Below are 19505 nucleotides of genomic sequence, written 5' to 3' on the forward strand. Positions count from 1 at the left end.
ATTTGCATTGGATGCCTTGCTCTTCCACCCCTTCTTGTCTTCTTCTTCTTCACAATCAAGTCATCACCATCATGGTAGATCTTGACTTGAGTTTGGGGCTTCTTTTCTTGCTCAACTTGTGTCTTAGGTTGAGGCTCTTCTTGTTGCTTCACCAATTGCTTGGTTGGGCACATTGAGGTGAGATGACCCCAAGTGCGGCACTTGAAGCACTTGACATGCTTCAGCCTCTCTTCTTCTTTCATCTTCTTGAGCTTCTCTTTGTTTGGGCAACCATTAGCAAGATGACCCATTTCATGGCACCGATAGCACATGAAATGAGAGAGCTTTTCTCTCCCTTGCTTTCTTTTGCCCTTTGTCATCTTCTTCTTGAAGCCAAGGCCACATTTGTCACCATAGTTTCTTTGAGTCTTCAATATATGCTCAAAGGTGACTTTTGAATTATAGCACCTCTCTAGCTTGTTGCTCAAATTCTTCACTTGTTCATTGAGCTTATTGTTCTCCTTCAAAAGATTAGTCTCACAAGACATAGAAGTAGAACAAGCATTTGTATGTGAAGAACATGGCATAAACAATAAATCATCACAAGAGGTGGATACATGCTTCTTGCCTACATCACAAGGGTTAGTAACAATATGTGATTGATCATTTGACCCAAGTGATGAGCTCTCACTAGTTTTAATTTCTTCATTAGAAATCTTCTTAGTGAGAAAAGCATGATCTTTTACTAAGTTATCATGAGCAACACAAAGTTCCTCATGAACCAATTTTAGCTCCTCATGTGAACAAGTAGTAACATAAAGTAGATGCTTTTGTTGTTCACATGTGGTCTTTAGAAATGAGTTTTCATTTTTCAATTTACTTGTTTTAGCCATCTCATTTCTTAAAGCTTTGGTGAGTCTACATACAAGCTCAAAATTTGGATCATCACAATCAACAATCACATCACCAATAGATACCTTAGTGTCACCATGTGACATGAAGCAATGTGGCGATGTAGTAGATGAGCTTGTGGAAGCATCACTCTCATAGCCATCATCTTCATCATCAAGTGTGCATGTAGTAGCATCATGATTTGCATCACGTGTGGCATCATCATCGTCCTTGTCAAGTGTTCTTGTAGAATGATCATCATCTTCTTCACTTGACAATGAGGTGGAGCAATCCTCCACAACCACCATGTTGTGGTCATGCTCCACATCCTCATTTGTGCCCACCTTTGGCACATCATCTTCTTTGGATATTGCCCCATATTTCTTTTTGAGAAATACCCAAATCTCATGGGCGGACTTCATATCCATGATCTCACCAAATATATTATCTTTCATAGATGAGTAGAAGATGTTAGTAGCTTGGCAATCAAGATGTAGGCATTTCTTTTGCGCTTGAGTTGCAACCTTCTTATCAATTGCACAAGAAAAGCCCACATCTACGATCCACCACATTTGAGGAGAAATAAACTTAAAATTGCATGCCATCCAATTTCTCCACTGTGCAAAGTGTGTGCCATCAAAAATGTGTGGACATTCAACATCTAGCCCATAAGCCGCCATCCTCTCGGGTCGGTGAAGACCACAAATGAGAGACCTCGCTCTGATACCACTTGAAGGGTCGAGATGGCGGACTAGAGGGGGGGTGAATAGTCCTTTCTAAAACTTATTGCGTCGGCTAACCGAAACAAATGCGGAATTAAAACTATCGGTCTAGCCAAGACTACACCCCTCTATCTAAGTTCTCTAGCACCTTGAAAAGATCCTAAACAAGCAAGCAAGGTGCTACCTTAGCAAGAGCTCACCTAACCAAAACTAGAAGCAAGGTCACACAAACCTATGCAACTAGTACTTTGCAAACCGGGGGAGCTCCTACACAAACTAGTGAGGCAAAGCGCACAAAGCCTAAGCTCACTAGCAAGCTCAATAACAAGGCAACCAATGCCAAATTAGAGAGCGCAACTTACTTAGCTACACAAACTAAGCAATGTGACTAACAAGGTTACATAAACCAAATTAGTCACGCAAGGGAACTACTTCTAGCTACACAAGCAAGAAGGTAACTAGCAAGCTACACAAGCTAACTAATTACAAGAGCAACTACACAAGCACAAGTATATGAATGTAAGAACAAGCTTGTGTTAGGGACTTTGCAAACCAACGGGAAGAACAATGTTGACACGATGATTTTCTCCCGAGGTTCACTTGGTTGCCACCAAGCTACGTCCCCGTTGAGACAAGCTCCAAGGTTGCCGCCGGTCCTCTTGCTAGTGGTGACCCGCAAGTCACACTCTCCCACGTGGAGTGCTTACCACAAGCTCTAGCACTTGACCCGGCCGGACCACTTGTCGCTCTTCACGTCTCGCTCAACTAGAGTTACTCTTCGCGATCCCCGCGGGGTGAGCACCGTACCCCTCACAATCTCTTCTCCGGAGCACCGCACAATCTCCTTGCGTGCTTCGACGGAGTCACAAGCCACCAAGCTGTCTAGGAGGTGGCAACCTCCAAGAGTAACAAGCACCACCGGCTTGCAACACGAACACCTAGTGCCACTCGATGCAATCTCTCAATGCAACGCACTAGAATCGCTCACTCACACAATCGGATGATCACTATCAAGCATATGTGAGTTAGAGGCTTTACTAGCACTCCCCAAGCATGGACACTAAGTCCCAAGGGTGCTCAGCACCAGCCAACGCTGGCCACCACTTCTATTTATAGCCCCAAGGGCTAAACTAGCCGTTGTCCCTTCACTGGGCAAAACACGTGGGCACCGGACGCTCACAGGGAGCCACCGGACGCTCAACTCCCAGCGTCCGGTGCTCAGCTAACCGCCACGTGTCACTAGCCGTTTGAACTCGACCGTTGCCGCCAACGGCTACCTCGCGCTCGCGCCTGACACAGCACCACCAGACGCTCTGCATGTCCACACCGGACGGTCCGGTGCTCACCGGACTCGTGCGCAGAGAGGGTGTCAAACTCGCGACCTCACCAGACGCTGGGCACCGGACGGTCCGGTGCTCACCGGACTCGTGCGCAGAGAGGGTTGCCAAACCGCCCGCACACCGGACGCTGGGCACCGGACTCTCTCCGGTGCGTCCGGTGCACTCTGCTGCACCCGACAACACACCGGACGCTAAAGGCCAGCGTCCGGTGCCTCCACGCAGAGCGTCCGGTGAGTGTTTCCTACTGAGAAACACTCCCATGACTTCTCCAAATTTCCCACCGGCGCAATAGAAAATATGCACTTAATTTTCTCAAAAGCGCCGAATCCCGCCGACGGCGGGAGGGAGAGAGAAACCCACACCTCTCTCAACCCTAGGAACACCACCTCCTTTGTAAAGTGTGCCAACACCAACAAGTGTACACCACCAAGTGTAAGTGTGTTAGCATTTTCACAAATATTTTCCCAAAGGAGTTAGCCTCTCAACTTGCCACGCCACTCGATCCTAACACGTATGCAAAGTTAGATCGCTCAAGTGGCACTAGATGACCGATATGCAAACAAGTTTGCCCCTCTTGATAGTACGGCCATCTATCCTAAATCCGGTCATAAACTTCTCTACACACCTATGACCGGTGAAATGGAAAAGCCCTAGGTTATACCTTTGCCTTGCGCTTTCCATTCCATCTCCTCCAATGTTGATGCAACACATGCACCAACCAATCACCAAATGATATGTTCCACTTCATATCATCACGTGACCGTATTGGTTCATCGATCTTGACCTCACTTGCTCTTCACCATTGCCTCGGTCCATCGGCGCCAAGTCTTGCTCAAGCTTCACCGTCACACGCGGTCCCTCGCTTCAAAGCCTCCGACTTGCCCTTCACTCTTGCAACCGGTCCATCAAGCCAAGCCTCATCTTGATCTTCTCCACCTTGGTCACATGACTCCATGTCATGTCTCATATGCAATGAGCTCCTCCATCATCACATCATCACCTGTGGACTAATCCCCTGTGTATCTCACATAAACACTATTAGTCCACCTAAGTTGTCACTCAATTACCAAAACCAAACAAGGACCTTTCAATAACCCAGTTGACGAAGGCGGCGACGGCGTGGGGGCATAACCCAGCCGGCGACGACGGATCGCGACTACAAGTTACGTAGTCGGGGTCCAGCTACCCTGGGCAATACCGCCCTTGACAACCTGGTATCTAGGTCTCGTCGATCCTCTCCCACCCGTTCCACACAATCCTCCACTGCCGCAGCCGCCCACCACCACCCCACCTCGCCGCAGTCGCCCATCTCTGCTGCACCAGCCCTCACCATGGCCGAACCAACCCTTGCCGATGTCCTGGTAGCCCTGAAGACCCTCTCCGCCGATATGGCCACCATGCAGGCCGACATGGCGGTGATGAAGAAGGAGAAATCCGCGTCGTCCTCAGGCGGCGACGGTGAGTACCGCGCAGAGGGTCCGCTTCCAGATCACCCTCCCAAGCACAAGCGGTGGGATTTCCCCCGTTTCGACGGGACGACGGATCCTCTGCTGTTCCTCAACAAGTGCGACGCCTATTTCCGCTAGCATCGCACGATGGCGGAAGAGCGCGTGTGGATGGCATCCTACCACCTATATGACGTCGCATAGCTATGGTTCACGCAGCTTCAAGAGGACAAAGTTACACCGTCCTAGGGACGCTTCAAGGACCTCCTCGACCTGCGTTTTGGGCCGCCCCTCCGCTCGGGGCCTCTGTTCGAGTTGGCCGAATGCCGGCGCATGGGGACCGTTGAGGAATACTCCAACCGGTTCTAAGCCCTTCTTCCCCGCGCCGGTCGCCTAGAGGAATCCCAACGGGGACTCTTGCCACCCTTGAGCCACGTCGTACGCATCCACAACCCGGAGACTCTTCCGGCGGCCATGAGCCTCGCCCGCCAGGTAAAACTGATGGAACTCGAGCGGATGCCGGTCGCTGCTGCTCGGCACGCGGCGCGCGCACTTCCACCGCCTCCAGCGCCCCGCCAAGCACCTACTGCCGCGCTAGCGCTGCCTGCGCCCCCGACGGCCGCCGCTTCAGCCCTACCAGCGCCGCCGAACAAAGGGGGTGCTGCAAATCCTCCGCGGCGGCTCTCGACCGAGGAGCAAGCAGAACGACGTCGACTAGGCCTCTGCTACAACTGCAATGAACCCTACTCGCGCAGCCACAACCGCGTCTGCCGCCGCATATTCTATATTGACGACATCGAGCTGGACGAGGGCGCTGTAGCTGAGGAAGCCCCGGTGTTCTCCCTACACGCGGTGGTGGGCGTGCCGGGCACCAACACGATCCAACTCTGGGTGACAATGGGCACCGCGGAGTTCATCGCGCTCATCGACACCGGCTCCACGCACAGCTTCATTGGGGAGGATGCAGCCTGCCGCACAGGACTCACCATCGAGCCGCGCCCTGGGCTGACGGCTACCGTGGCGAATGGGGAGCGCATCGCCTGTCCCGGGGTGCTCCGCTGCACTCCAGTGCTCATCGATGGCCTGGAATTTTAGGTCGATCTCTTGATTATGCCCCTCGTAGGCTATGACGTGGTCTTGGGCACCTATTGGATGGCGCCCTTGGGGGACATCACGTGGAACTTGGCGGCGGGCACCATGGCGTTCCAGCATGCGGGCAGGTCCATCTGCTGGCGTGGCACAGCTCCCAAGGCCCCCGCCCGCCTCCACGCCGCTGAGGCATTGGAACCCCTCCTCGACGCGCTCCTGGCCGACTTGCAGGACGTTTTCGCCGCGCCGAGCAGTCTGCCACCGGAACGGGTGAAAGCCCTAGTTTGGTTTTGGATAATTGATGAAACCCTACTACTAACCTCTATACTGAGTGTGTGTAGACTTAATGAGGTACATGCCAAGTGATGGAGCAAGAGATGATCATGGTGATGATAGTGATGACCACAAGATGATCAAGTGCTCAACTTGGAAAAGAAGAAAGAGAAAAACAAAACCCTATGGAGATCAAGGCAAAGGTATTGCTTAGGGTTTTGGTTTTGGTGATCAAGACACCATAGAGGGTGTGATCACTTTTAGGATAGATAGGCGTACTATAAAGAGGGGAATTCTTTGGCTAAGCGGTTATCAAGTGCCACTAGGTGTCATTGTTCTTGTGCATGCATTTAGAACCTAGTGAGCTAACTTAACTCCTTCGAAGAAAATGATTGTGAAAATGCTAACACACGTGCACATGTTAGTTTACACATTGTGGTGTTAGCACACTTTGAGAAGGAGGTAGAGTTTGAAGGGTAGAGAGAGGATGGGTTCCTCTCGCTTTTGAGAAAATGAAATGCATATTTTCTATGACGCCGGTGGGAAATTTGGAGAAGTCGCGGAAGTGTATCTCGCTAAGAAACACTCACCGGACGCTGGCTTCTGGAGCACCGGACGCTGAGTCTGAGCGTCCGGTGCAGTCAGTGCTTGGCCCAGCTAGGGTAAGGCACCGGACGCTAGGCACCGGACACAGGTTGGAGCGTCCGGTGGTGTGAGTCCGGTGCCCTCGAGTTTTGCAGACATCTCTATGTTTAAGACCGGAGTGCACCGGCGTCCGGTGCCCCTTTAAGAGCGTCCGGTGACCCCGAGTTTTGCCCAGTGAAAGAGCCAACGGCTCTATTTGTTTGAGGGGCTATAAATACGTGTTTGGCCGGCTTGGGGGCACACACTCTTGGCATTCTAACATACTTGACATCCTTGTGAGCCTAAGCAAACACCTCCCACTCATCTCCTTCATAGATTAAACATCTTTGTGAGATTGAGAGTGATTCCAAGTGCATTTGCTTGAGTGATTGCATCTAGTGGCACTTGGGGATTGTTTTGGCTGCGGTTTTCTTGTTACTCTTGGTGGTTGCCGCCACCTAGACGGCTTGGAGCAGCGGAGGAGCATTGGCACGAGTTGGTGATTGTTCGTGGCCATCTCCCGGTGATTGTGAGGGGTTTGTGTCTACCTCGGCGGAGAGCCAAAGGCAACATTAGCGGATTGCTCGTGTCATTGAGCTACCTCACTTGTGGGTAGGTTCTTGTGGTGTCCTAGTGAGGACGAGGTTCGTGCTACACCTCTTAGCCACCGAACCACCAAGTGTTGGTCGACACAACAGGGACGTAGTTTGCCGGCAAGCATGTGAACCTCGGGAGAAAATCGTGTGTCTCCATTGTGATTGTACTTTGGATTTCTCCCGGTGATTGGACTTCATATTATTGATTGGTTCATCCCCTCTACGCGGTGGTATAAAGATTAAACCATCTCTCTTACTTTCTTACAAACTAGAGTAGCTTACTTATTTGTATAGAAACTTTAGGTAGCTCTCTAGTGTAAGTAGAGACATAGCTCTTGTGTGCCTAGTGATCATATCAACTAGAATTGTTGGATAGGTGGCTTGCAAACACTCCTTTCGAGCTAGAGCAAAAAGCTTCGCTTTGTTATTTACTAACCTCTTGCTCTAGTGAATTTGTAGAATTTTTAAATAGGCTATTCACCCCCCTCTAGCCATATTAGGACCTTTCAACGGGGCCGCTCCCACCGCATCATCCTCAAGCCGGACGCGGCCCCTGTGGCGGTCTGCCCGTACCGCTACCCCGCTGCTCACAAAGACGAACTGGAGAAGCAGTGTGACGCGATGCTCCAACAAGGCATCATACGGCGCAGCGACTCCGCCTTCTCGTCCCCGGTCCTCCTCGTCAAAAAGGCAGACGGATCGTGGCGGTTCTGCGTCGACTACCGCGAGCTGAACGCCATCACGATCAAGGACGCCTACCCAATTCCCGTCGTCGACGAGCTGCTTGATGAGCTCCATGGTGCCCGGTTCTTCTCCAAGCTTGACTTACGTTCCGCGTACCACCAGGTGCGCATGAGACCGGAGGACATCCACAAAACAGCGTTCCGCACCCACGACGGCCTCTACGAGTTCCTGGTGATGCCGTTCGGACTGTGTAACGCTCCGGCGACATTCCAGCCCCTCATGAACGATGTACTGTGTTCCTTTCTTCGTCGCTTTGTACTCGTTTTTTCGTCGCTTTGTACTCGTTTTCTTTGATGATATCTTGATCTACAACAAGTCATGGGCCGACCATCTCCGTCACCTCCGCGCGGTCCTCAGTGAGCTCCGCCGCCACGTCCTCTTCGTCAAGCGTTCCAAGTGTGAGTTCGGGGTGTCGTCGGTCGCCTACCTCGGCCACATGATCTCGGCGGCTGGCGTGGCCATGGACTCGGCCAAGGTACAGGCCATACACGACTGGCCGGTGCCTCGCTCGGCGCAGGCGGTGCGGGGTTTCCTCGGCTTGGCGGGGTATTACTGCAAATTCATCCACAACTATGGCGCCATGGCGGCACCGCTCACCAGCCTGCTCAAAAAGGAGGGCTTCTCCTGGAACGCAGAGGCTGCTGCGGCGTTCGAGGACCTCAAGACTGCGGTGACCGCGGCCCCGGTGCTGGCCATGCCCGATTTCGCCAAGCCGTTCGTGGTGGAGTGCGACGCGTCGTCCCACGGCTTCGGGGCGGTGCTGATTCAAGACGGACACCCGATCGCATTCTTCAGTCGGCCGGTGGCGCCGTGACACTGCGCTCTTGCTGCCTATGAGCGCGAACTGATCGGATTGGTTCAGGCGGTCCGACATTGGCGCCCATAACGTCGTTTCAGCGTCAAGACGGATCACTACAGCCTCAAGTACCTGCTGGACCAGCGCCTGGCCACAATCCCGCAAAACCATTGGGTTGGCAAGCTGCTGGGATTCGACTTCTCCATTGAGTACAAGCCCGGCGCCGCGAACGCAGTGGCAGACGCGCTGTCCAGACGGGACACGGAGGATGGGGCGCTGCTCGCCCTTTCGGGCCCCCGCTTCGACTTCGTCGATTGCCTACGCCAAGCACACCGGAACGACCCGGCCCTCGTCGCCCTCCACGCTGAGATCACAGCGGGGACACGCCCGGCGCCGTGGACAATCGTCGACGACATGGTCCACTTCGGCAGCCGGCTGTATATTCCACCCGCCTCCCCACTGCTCCAGGAGATCATGGGGGCGATCCATGCCGACGGCCATGAGGGCGTCCAGCGCACCTTGCACCGCCTACGCCGTGACTTCCACTTCCCCAACATGCTGAAGTTGTTGGCCTAAAGTTCATAATCATGTTTCAGATCAAGAAACCCATAAAATATTTAGCTATCCATCTCTGTTTGTTCAACTTCTAAAGTCTCAATCTTCACTCCTAACATCAGACCCCCCCTGAATGACCCCTTGCTGGAGACCAGCTCCAGTAGAAGTCTTTTTGTCTGCCATCTCCTTCAATTCCAAATCCTTGAAATCATGTTTGATATTTTCTTGTAGAGACTTCAAATCCAAATCCTCCTACATAATGTGGTTCTTCGCTAACCTTCTCCTATGACCTTTCCCCAGACTTCTCAGTTACAGAACATTAACCTTATAGGATCAGTTAGGGAGTTTCTTCTTTTCCTATGTCAATGGATTCTTTATCCTTTCTTCCTCCCTTGGATGAAACAATAGGAATATCGACACATTCTTTATTCGTTCCTCCTCCCTTGGAAGAAGCAAGAGGAATACCTCTTCATTGGTTAAAGATAGGTCCATGGCTAACTCTTCCAGTTTCTCTTCATCTTTAGGACTAGTTCTCTCCTTTTGTTTCTTAAGGAAAATCTTATAGTTAGCCTGTGCAATAGCAGCCCTAGCTATTTCTTCAGCTCTAAAAACTTCTATTTGTTCATCTACATTCTCAACCTCAATGTCTAAGTGATTCATAACATTTTGTAAAGAGAAGTAGGTGTATTATTAAGCACAATAAAAGGGTTCTCATAAGAAGTACCCGAGATGTTGTTCTTAGCCAGGTTCTAATTGTCGCATTGACAGCAATTGGAACCCCATTTATTGGCACCTTATTGTTTGTTTTTGATGCCACCATCACCTTTTTCCTAGTATATTTCCTGTTTTTCTTGGGCCTCGAAGCTTGCCAACCTTGATTCTTCCCATCTTGGCGCCACTGTCACCTGGTTCTTAGCATACTTCCTTTTTTTTGGTTTTGATGCTGCCCAACCTTGATTTTTCCTCATCTATATCAGTATTGTTACTCTGAATTGACACATTATATATCCATCAGGTCTTCCTCAGTGGGATTCTCAGTGAAAGATCACTTAAGTCTTGACCGTCCAGTGTTATCTGTTATCTCCTTGTTCTGAATAACAAGGTACTATTAACTCTCTCTCCTAAGATATCCTGGAGTAAGAAAGTTGACGTCATAAATATTAGTATTTTATCTATATATTTAGTCAAATTTTAAATATTGTAATCAATAATATATTTAACATTGTATTATTATTTAGATATATTATTTTCATAATGCCCAATGCCTTAGATAATTTGTTATTTAAATGGTGCGAGGTTGGAAGACCGTGGGTTCGTGATAAACAAGGCCTTCCGAATTCTGATACAAAATGTGCACTTTGCTAGGCCTTATTCAAATTTAGGGTATAATGTTTTAGGTGTCATATCAGGTAGCGAGACGAATTTTATTAAGCCTAATTAATCCATCGTTATCAAATATTTACTATAGTTTTACTGTAGCATTATATTATTAAGTCATAGACTAAATAGGTTTAAAGATTTGTCTCGCAAAACAGTCACAATTTATGTAATTAGTATTTTAAATCTATATTTAATACTCAATGTATACGTCTAAATATCCAACGGGACAGGAATAAACTTTAGAAGGACACGCCAAACAAGGTCTAACAAACCTAAAATTGTAGTGTGGAGCTCAATGAAAAATGTACATAGGAAAATGAAAGGAAAAAAGTCTATGTACCCTCTCAATTATACAGGGTGGACTACTTCACCCTCAAACTACAAAACCGGATTTTATACCCTATGAATTTTCCAAAACTGGTTAAAGAACCCCTTTAAGTGGTTTTGAACCGTGGTTTTGCTATGATGACGGTGGTTTTGTCTTTTTATTTATTTTTTCCGCTGAATCACAGAAAAATCATAGTAAATCACAAAAAAATCATAAAATGAAAAATTCAAATTTGTTGGACTCTACATGATTTACACGGTGAATATATAATATGGTATGCTTTAGTACAAATTTTTTACTTTAGTTTTAGATCTGTGAATTATTGCAATTAATCATAGAAAAACATAGATTTAAAGTTACAATAAAAACTTTTTACTAAAGTATATCATATTATATATTCACTGTGTAGCTCTACTCATGTAGAGTTTAAAAAAATTGGATTTTTTATTTTATAATTTTTCTATGATTTACTATAATTTTTCAAAGATTTAGTGAAAATACATATAAAAAGATAAAACTACCGTTATTGTAGCACCGTTCAAAACCGTATGAGTTATTTGACTGGTTTTGTAAAGTTTATGGGGTAGAAAATTTGATTTTGTAGTTTAGAAAGTGAAGTAATCGACACTATATAGTTGAGGGGGTTAAAATAGATTTTTTTTTAGAAAATGAAAGTGAAAAATCTAGGGAGGGAGACGAAATAGGAACATTGCATTATCCAACCAGCCGCAAGGTATCCATTACGCCAATGCATATTTTATGAGAGTGTCATGCACATTAAATATGGTGACACATAAGTAAAATTGCTGACTTGGCAGGGTTATTCAATGAAGGAGTTTCATCAGATGAGACAGGAATTTCATTCCCATAAAACTCATGTGGCTCGGTTACCTAGTATAGTTTATAGTTTTAGTAACCGTGCTATGAAACTATGCGCTGAGACCGCCTTACCCACCGACTCAGGTCAATTGACGCGAGCCGAGGATCTGGCTAAGCAGCCTCAAATTCTCCGCCCACCAGTCAGCGCAAAGCAGGTCGCCCAGCGCACGTCGACCCCAAGAACCCCAGAGAATCGCCCGTCAGCCGTCGCCACGCTGCGCCGGGGCCAAGAAATGCTTCTCCTGCTCCTCATCGCTGTCCTCACCGCCGTCGCTGCCTTCCTCCTCTTCAAGTTCGCCACCGTCGTCGATGGTATTACCCCAATTTCTTCCTCAATCCAACCCTGCTCCCGTAACATTCGTATCTCTCTCTTTCCATTCTTGTTTTCGCCTCTGTTGGCTAGGGGAGATTGGGACTGACCCCCCTTGTTCTTTGATGGCTGCAGGGGACTTGACGCTCGTATCCCGCGGCCCGCCGCGGCGGGATAGGGTGGACGGCAAGGTGGGTTCTTGGATCGTTCGGCTAATTTTGTGTGCAGCGGTCCTGTTTGATATCAGATTCCTTCCCCATATTGATTCCGTTGTTTTGCTCTTGGTTTCTTGGTTGTCCTGCAGGTTGTGTGGATTACTGGAGCTAGCCGCGGGATTGGTCAGCGTGCCTCATCAGCTCTTTAATTTGTCAACTTTAGTACCGACTGTTGGGGTTTAGTTATGAGTTGTTAAGTTGTTGGTATCATGTGGAGTTGTAGGTCTATAGCTTCTACCGTGGAATCATGGAATTTGATTGAGCTGGTGTTCATTACTTCATTTAACTAGGCCGACTGCTAATGATTTGGCTAAATTGTCGAAAAAGCATGTCCTTTGAAAGAAGGATAATTAACTAATCAAACTGCTCTACTTTGCAGTACTATTGCCATGCCAACTGCACATTCAGGAGTTTAGTTAGACAAATAATTTGAATAATTTTTCAAAAAAAAATGAATAAAATGGGTTTTCTTTCGTACAACTTCAGCTACACATTTATGCTTATCTTTAAGCAGGTGAGGAGGTGATAAATTCCCTCACTGTAGTTTTGTTTTTTTAGTGAGCCTTATACCTCTGTTAGTTCATTGTGGAATGGTATAGTGACAATTTTATGCCTGGTTATATACTTCATGCACCACAATATTGTATATGCACCTTCTTCAAGCTTGATGTACCACAAAGTTTTCATAGGATCACTGTCAATTTTTATGAGTTAACATGACTGTTTTCTCGACAGATGTGGCTTTTTACATCAATTTCAGCATAGTACTGCACCATAACAAGTTATTAATGCTTTTTTTTAAATTTCAGGGGAGGTTCTTGCAATGCAATTTGCAAATTTAGGAGCAAAGCTGATACTATCTGCACGTACCAAGGATGAGCTTGAGAGAGTGAAAAAAAACATCCTCAGTAAGTTTGCAATATATCTCAGGTGTTGCTAAATTTTTTCCCTTAGTGGGGAAATCGAAATCTAAAGATCTGAAACAAGTTTGATTTACTTTTCAAAGGCAAGAATCCAGATAGCAGAGTTGAAGTGTTACCCATGGATTTATCAGCTGGTGAAGAATCTCTAAAAGAAGTCGTACATGTGGCAGAATCATTTTTTTCTAATGCAGGCGTTGACTATATGATCCATAATGCAGCCTTCGAACGTCCTGTAAATATCACCCTTACTTTGAGTTAATGTTTTGATTCCCTTATCCTTTGAACATCATGTTGTTTCATTGTTACTAGTTTTCAATGATAGATCTGCAATATATCTCTGCTTTTTAGTCTTAATTGTATTTGTATTATAATCAGTTGATTCCTAAATGCAACAATTTTCAATCAAATTGCAGAAACGGGGGGCTCTGGAAGAAAGTGAGGAAGGTCTTAAGGTAGATGAACAGTATTTGATTTCTTCTGCGTATCTTCTGCAACCTAATACAAATGTCTTGCTAGACAGGCTACTTTGAATGTCAATGTCTTTGGAACTATTACTTTAACTCGCCTTCTAGCACCTTACATGCTGGATAGAGGAACGGGACATTTTGTTGTGGTACGTATGAACCAACTCTCAGCAGGAACTTGTGGTCATCAGAGTTTCATTTTGGCTATTAGTGTGGCTAACTCATATACAGATGAGCAGTGCTGCTGGAAAGGTTCCTGCTCCTGGCCAGGCCATTTACTCTGCCTCCAAACATGCTCTTAATGGATATTTTGCTTCTCTGCGATCTGAGGTACCAAAAATTCATATATTAGCATGCACTCTATTTGTAAATTGTATCAGCATGCTAGGGTACTCACTTATGTTATGAAAAGTATTCATGGATGACACTTTTGTTACCAATAGGTGCCCTAATGGGCTGTTATGGACTGGTGCGGTTAAGCACCTTAGGGATTAAGATAGATTGATAAGGCAAGGATCACCGTTGATTGGGTGTTTCTATAACCCTTAGAGATCCTTGCGTATATAATGTACCCCTGTACCCCTTCAATCAATCAATCCCGAGGCTGTGTCTGATGCTACAGACTTTCGCAGCCTTGCTGGAGCTCTTCAGTACTTGACGTTCACTCGCCCAGACATTGCAGATGCAGTTCAGCAGGTCTGCCTCCACATGCATGACCCTCGAGAGCCTCACCTTGCTGCTCTGAAGCGGATTCTTGGCTATGTTCGGGGCACACTCCACCTTGGTCTACTGCTGCGACCGACTACTTCGACTGATCTTGTTGTCTACACCGACGCTGATTGGGCCGGTTGTCCTGACACTCGCAGATCCACCTCGGGTTATGCAGTGTTCCTCGGCTACAACCTCGTTTCCTTGTCTTCCAAGCGCCAGAATACAATATCAAGGTCAAGTGCTGAAGCTGAGTATCGCGCAGTAGCCAATGGAGTTGCAGAGGCGACCTGGCTACATCAGGTTCTCTTGGAGCTGCATGCCCCCCTTAGGCGCGCCGCACTGGTGTACTGCGACAAGATCAGTGCCGTCTACATGACCTCCAATCCGGTGCAACATCAGCCCACCAAGCACATTGAGATCGACCTTCACTTCGTCCGGGAGCGAGTCGCCATTGGTGATCTACGAGTTCTGCATGTTCCTACTTCCTCGCAGTATGCTGATATCTTCACCAAGGGACTGCCTACCTCAGTGTTCACGGAGTTTAGGTCCAGTCTAAACGTGCAAAGTGACTGACGTTTCGGCTGTGGGGGAGTGTTAGCAATAGGCGCCCTAATGGGCTGTTATGGGCTGGTGCGGTTAAGCACCTTAGGGATTAAGATAGATTGATAAGGCAAGGATCACTGTTGATTGGGTGTTTCTATAAACCCTTAGGATCCTTGCCTATATAATGTACCCCTGTACCCCTTCAATCAATCAGTCAATCCCGAGGCTAATTGCTCTCGACTTTCATTCATTTTATGTTTTTTTTGTTAAAAAAAATAGAGGTTCAATGATTCTTAGTAGTTAATTGGTTATTTTCTTGTGTTTTCTTTGTTTTCCGCAGAAAGTATGTACAACCTGTTGATGTTTACTTGTAGTGTGCCTTGTTGTATGTTGCAGTTGTGTACAAAGGGCATTAAGGTCACTGTTGTCTGCCCCGGACCGATTGAAACACCACAATCTTCTGCTGCAGCCTCTCAAGTACAAACACATTCTGCTGAGGTTATCCCTGGCTTTTCTTATTTAGTCTTGGCCTGTTTGGATCCCATGAATTGAGACCAATATCTAGAAAATGCTTCTCGTTTCCTTATTAGATTACTTTCCAATTCCTATCAATTCCTAGGAATCAAGCAAGGCCGATAACAAAAAGTTTGATCATTAGAGTAAGATATGGAAAATTCACCTTCTCGGTCTGTAGCACTCATGTTCTCTAGTCGCCATGCAATGCATGATTATTTTTTTGTATCCGAATAAAAGCATTTAATGCCCAATATTTTTGTTGCTACCTCTGATAACATAGTGTGCTGAGGTCCTAACATCATGGATCCATGTAGTTGCCCAGCATTTAAATCTCTAAAATATGGTACCCAGTCCCCTTTGCTCATCATTGTCTTCCTCAATGCAGAAACGTGAGAAACGTGTTTCGGTGGAAAGGTGTGTTGAACTTACAATTATTGCTGCTACTCATGGACTGAAAGAAGCATGGATATCATATCAGGTATATTTCATTTTGAGCATTGCATTGTAGTTGCGAAGCTTGAAGTTTTTAGTTTCCTTTTGCCATACATATTATGTGGCCTATATGATCTCATCATGCAATAGTGAAATCCATTATCGTTTAGTAAAAAATATGGTTTTGGGGGCAAGATCTATTGCATCATTGCACTGCAGTTAGGAATTTAGGATTTCGTTGAAAACAACCCTGGTTCACTGAAAACTGCAATATGAGCCCAGATTCTCTTGGTTTAACCCTGGTTTTGGTTCATGCCCCAAAATCCCTCTTTTGAACTAAAACCCCAAAACCTCTCTTTTGAACTATACATACATAATATTTGGTTTCGGATATGGTACAGATATTGAATGTCTGGATTATGATACAGATTATCCATTAAGTATCTGAACCCCTTCGGCCAGATGGCCGATCAGGAAATGTCCATACCATTCATTTATCATTTACATCCCTATTATGCTCTACTGCTGAGATGGCATATTATTGCTGTAGTGTATATATGTCATATCAGGTTTCTGTTTTATGTCCAGTGAGCCTGTTTTTAGCCATTATAAGTTCAATACAGACTCTCTTGTTTGCTCGCAGCCTGTGTTGACTGTTATGTACTTGGTGCAATACATGCCAACAGTTGGTTACTGGCTCATGGACAAGGTATTTCTTCTACCTAGTGTTCTTTTAGCGTGGTCGGCTAAGTGAATGATGCTGTTTATAGTTTCCTTTCTTCCACTGATTTTACTGATGCATAGGTTTGAATCACTAAGTCACAATATGCATCCGACCAGAAAACTGTGGAGATCTTCTGGCCATATTCAATCATTAACCAATGATATTCTTGCTTTTTTTTCTGTTACATCAAACAATATGAGCACATTGACGACGAGAATCTGGTTGCCCAAATTTACCATGCTAGAAACAAATAAACAGTGTTATATTTATAAGACAGTAAACTGAGTAAAAAGCACCATGTCCTTGATGTAATTGCAAAGACCATTAGACAAAGGCCTAACATACCATATACCATATTCTCTTTGTCCACTCAGCACATTGTGTTACATAAGCACCACAATTAGTACTCTGTAGTCTGAACAGCCTTATTCTTTACTTTGTTAGTAAAAGTGAAAACAGACAACAGGGTAACATAACCATGCGCTCTAGCTCTCTTTTTGGAGCCAAAGAAAATTTTGTGCTTACCATTGTTGCTAGTACTCAATTGATTAATCTATCTTTCCAGGTTGGTGCAAAACGGCTGGATGCGGCTGCAAAGAAAGGGAACACGTATAGTTGGAATCTCATTTTCGGCAGCAAGAAATCAGCATGACCAAGTTACTCGTAGCTCCTAGTACCAGGGTATTTCTGGATTCGGATGGTCACGTGACTTTATGCTTGTAAGCAAAAAGTTTAGACTGAAAAGGAACAGAGCATCTATAGAAGCTATACAGTTTAGTGAAAAACTGGACTCTTAACTATGGCAGGGTCTAGGTAATCGTCATTTGTCCTAGGTTGCTTTTTAAGGATATTCTAGTCTCTCTAGATGAAATGCTATTTGTGTGAGCCAATGGTCAATATGTTGGTTGGTATAAAGGACAACTTTCTGTTGATGTATGTTTATTGAAGTTGATTAATAGTTGTGGGATGAATACACATTTCATGATTAATATGAAAAAAACTTGTACACAGGAAAGAGCTTATACTTCAAGTCTTCAACCATGAGTGTGATTACATTCAGAGTCAAAGGCTGCCGCACGCAGATCGGGACACGTTCTGAAAGAAAACAAGATGAAAAAACTCTCCTGCTAATTCATCCAAAGCATGAGTCACTCTATTAGCACTCTAGTGGCCTCTTCGATGATGATGCAGCTAAGGGATCGTTTGGAGTGTTGAAATTGAGTGCTTGTATCGTAGCCTGGCAGTCAGATTCCAGCCCCCTGAAAGGATTAAGATGCCCAAGAGGAGTGCAGTCAGATTGCAGATTAAGATGTCCAAGAGAAGGTGAGGGGTTGAATTGGCCTAATTCTAAAAAATAGTGTGGTAATTAAATCTACTAGCCTATATGCCTAAGTGTATTCATAGTGATTCTACCTGAGTAAAAGTTTGCACCCTAGGTTCCAATTTCTATTCTAGCATAGGAATGTAAATTGCATGAATTGAAATGCTTGAATGTAAATTGCTTGAAAGTAAAGGGAAAGGAATACATCAATATTTTTTCGAGGTATCGGAGAGTCACCACTTCCCATTAGTACTTGTTGGAGCACCCATGTAAGGGTGTAGCTCCCTCTTGATCCGCACAAGGATCAAGTGCTCTCTACAGGTTGATTCTTTGTCACTCCGACACAGTGAATCGTCTCAAAACCGCTCACAAGATGAGTTGGGTCATCCACAAGTTCGGTCGGATGATCACCAAGCTGCCAATCACCACCAGGCTGTCTAGGTGATGGCAATCACCAAGAGTACCAAGCACAAACTCTCACTTGACCACAACGAACCTAATGAGAAAGGTGGATGCACACTTGCTACTTCCTATGCACTAATGAGGCCCTTAATCTTTGAGTATCAAATCTCAAACACCTCACTAGGCTTTTGCACTCTCTTTCACTCAAATGGTTGCTTCAGTTGAACAAATGGACAAGAAAGCTGTGTTAGAGATGAGTAGGAGTGATATTTTTAGAATGATTGGATAGGAAGATGCATAGGAAATCACTGGGAAGCGAGTTAAATTTATTAGCTCCCTCATAATGTTCACTTTAGGATGTTTAACAAACCTTTTACTCTCACATGGAAAACCATCAGTATAGCATTAGGATTTTCGGAGCAGTGCGTAGTGAATATAGCTGATGTTTTTAATGATTTTAATAAAGATAATTTTTGGGAGAACATCACTACTAAGAAACCCGAGCGTAAGCAAAAATATACCACTGAGGAAGTCCACCATCCTACACTGAGGTTTATGCTTAAATGGCTAGCTTTTATTTTCTTTCCTAGAGAGAAATTAAACACCATCAGACAGGATGAGCTGCATTTATTGTACATCATGATTAAAAAGAGGAAAGCATGACCTGTGAAATTAATGTTGAGCTACTAGAAAACTATGCCTCCTATGAGAAAGTGCAGTATTTCTTTCACATCTTGGATCACACGTTTAGCTACGAGCTTAGATTTACTGTTAGAAGCTACACTCACATTTATTTCTAATGCCCATAGAGTTATTGGATATGATTTTTTTCTTTCGACCTCATATGCTGAAACGACGTGATAATAAAGTAATCATGATTTATAAGAAATACCACAATGAGTATGAGCTGCCTAACCGGGAATTGGGAATTTATTCTATCGATAGTTTTACTTTTTCGGAAAGCACTAACATTGGTAGGTGTCCATCAGCTCGCATCAGCAGTGCCCATGACTGTATACACTGGGACTGATCTAGCACCATCGGGTCTAGCTTATTCTCATTACACTAACTTTGATGATCCAGGTGCTACACATGAGCCACATCAGCCGTGGTCCACCCACTCAGGATGGAAGGACCAAGCCACATATCAGCAAGGAGAGTCTTCTACATCCACAGGATGGGGAACATTCCCCACATAAGAGCCAGACAGGATTTTCAGAGAGGTTGTACATCATTTTCTGTGCGTAGAAACACGGACTACACTACTGGTGGACCGTATCCATTCCATGCACCACCGGCAAAT

The 19505-nt window shown here is 45.7% G+C and overlaps 2 protein-coding genes across 4 annotated transcripts in view; one reads left to right on the plus strand and one right to left on the minus strand.

Moving 5' to 3' along the window:
• The window catches only part of LOC110435899 (cycloartenol-C-24-methyltransferase 1-like), a 33817-nt gene extending 29552 nt beyond the window's left edge, over positions 1-4265 (minus strand). Inside the window, exon 1 of the mRNA XM_021462000.1 lies at positions 4187-4265. Coding sequence (XP_021317675.1) covers positions 4187-4265 — 79 coding nt within the window. The remainder of the gene's footprint in view (positions 1-4186) is intronic.
• On the plus strand, positions 11723-17501 carry LOC110435666 (dehydrogenase/reductase SDR family member 7). Of its 3 annotated transcripts, none has more exons than XR_002453472.1 (12): positions 11723-11953; positions 12087-12142; positions 12256-12289; positions 12976-13074; positions 13173-13321; positions 13503-13541; positions 13610-13702; positions 13785-13883; positions 15204-15305; positions 15709-15801; positions 16379-16464; positions 17045-17501. XR_002453472.1 is itself a non-coding variant. In XM_021461507.1 (12 exons), the coding sequence occupies exons 1-12, from the start codon at positions 11875-11877 to the stop codon at positions 17129-17131; spliced, it is 996 nt and encodes a 331-aa protein (XP_021317182.1). In that variant the 5' UTR covers positions 11723-11874; the 3' UTR covers positions 17132-17501. The 3 variants fall into 3 exon arrangements, 2 of the variants coding, with proteins under 2 accessions (XP_021317182.1, XP_021317183.1); XM_021461507.1 differs by having other exon boundaries at positions 16399-16464; XM_021461508.1 differs by having other exon boundaries at positions 15204-15284; positions 16399-16464.

Source organism: Sorghum bicolor, chromosome 5, assembly GCF_000003195.3.
Source record: "Sorghum bicolor cultivar BTx623 chromosome 5, Sorghum_bicolor_NCBIv3, whole genome shotgun sequence".
Lineage (NCBI taxonomy): Eukaryota > Viridiplantae > Streptophyta > Magnoliopsida > Poales > Poaceae > Sorghum > Sorghum bicolor.

Bases quoted from the DNA above. Each gene is read 5' to 3' on its own strand.
- LOC110435666 (XM_021461507.1), top strand. From the start codon at position 11,875: ATGCTTCTCCTGCTCCTCATCGCTGTCCTCACCGCCGTCGCTGCCTTC. The intron at 13,703-13,784 runs GTACGTATGAAC...ACTCATATACAG, and splicing joins GAACGGGACATTTTGTTGTG to ATGAGCAGTGCTGCTGGAAA. The intron at 16,465-17,044 runs GTATTTCTTCTA...CTATCTTTCCAG, and splicing joins GTTACTGGCTCATGGACAAG to GTTGGTGCAAAACGGCTGGA.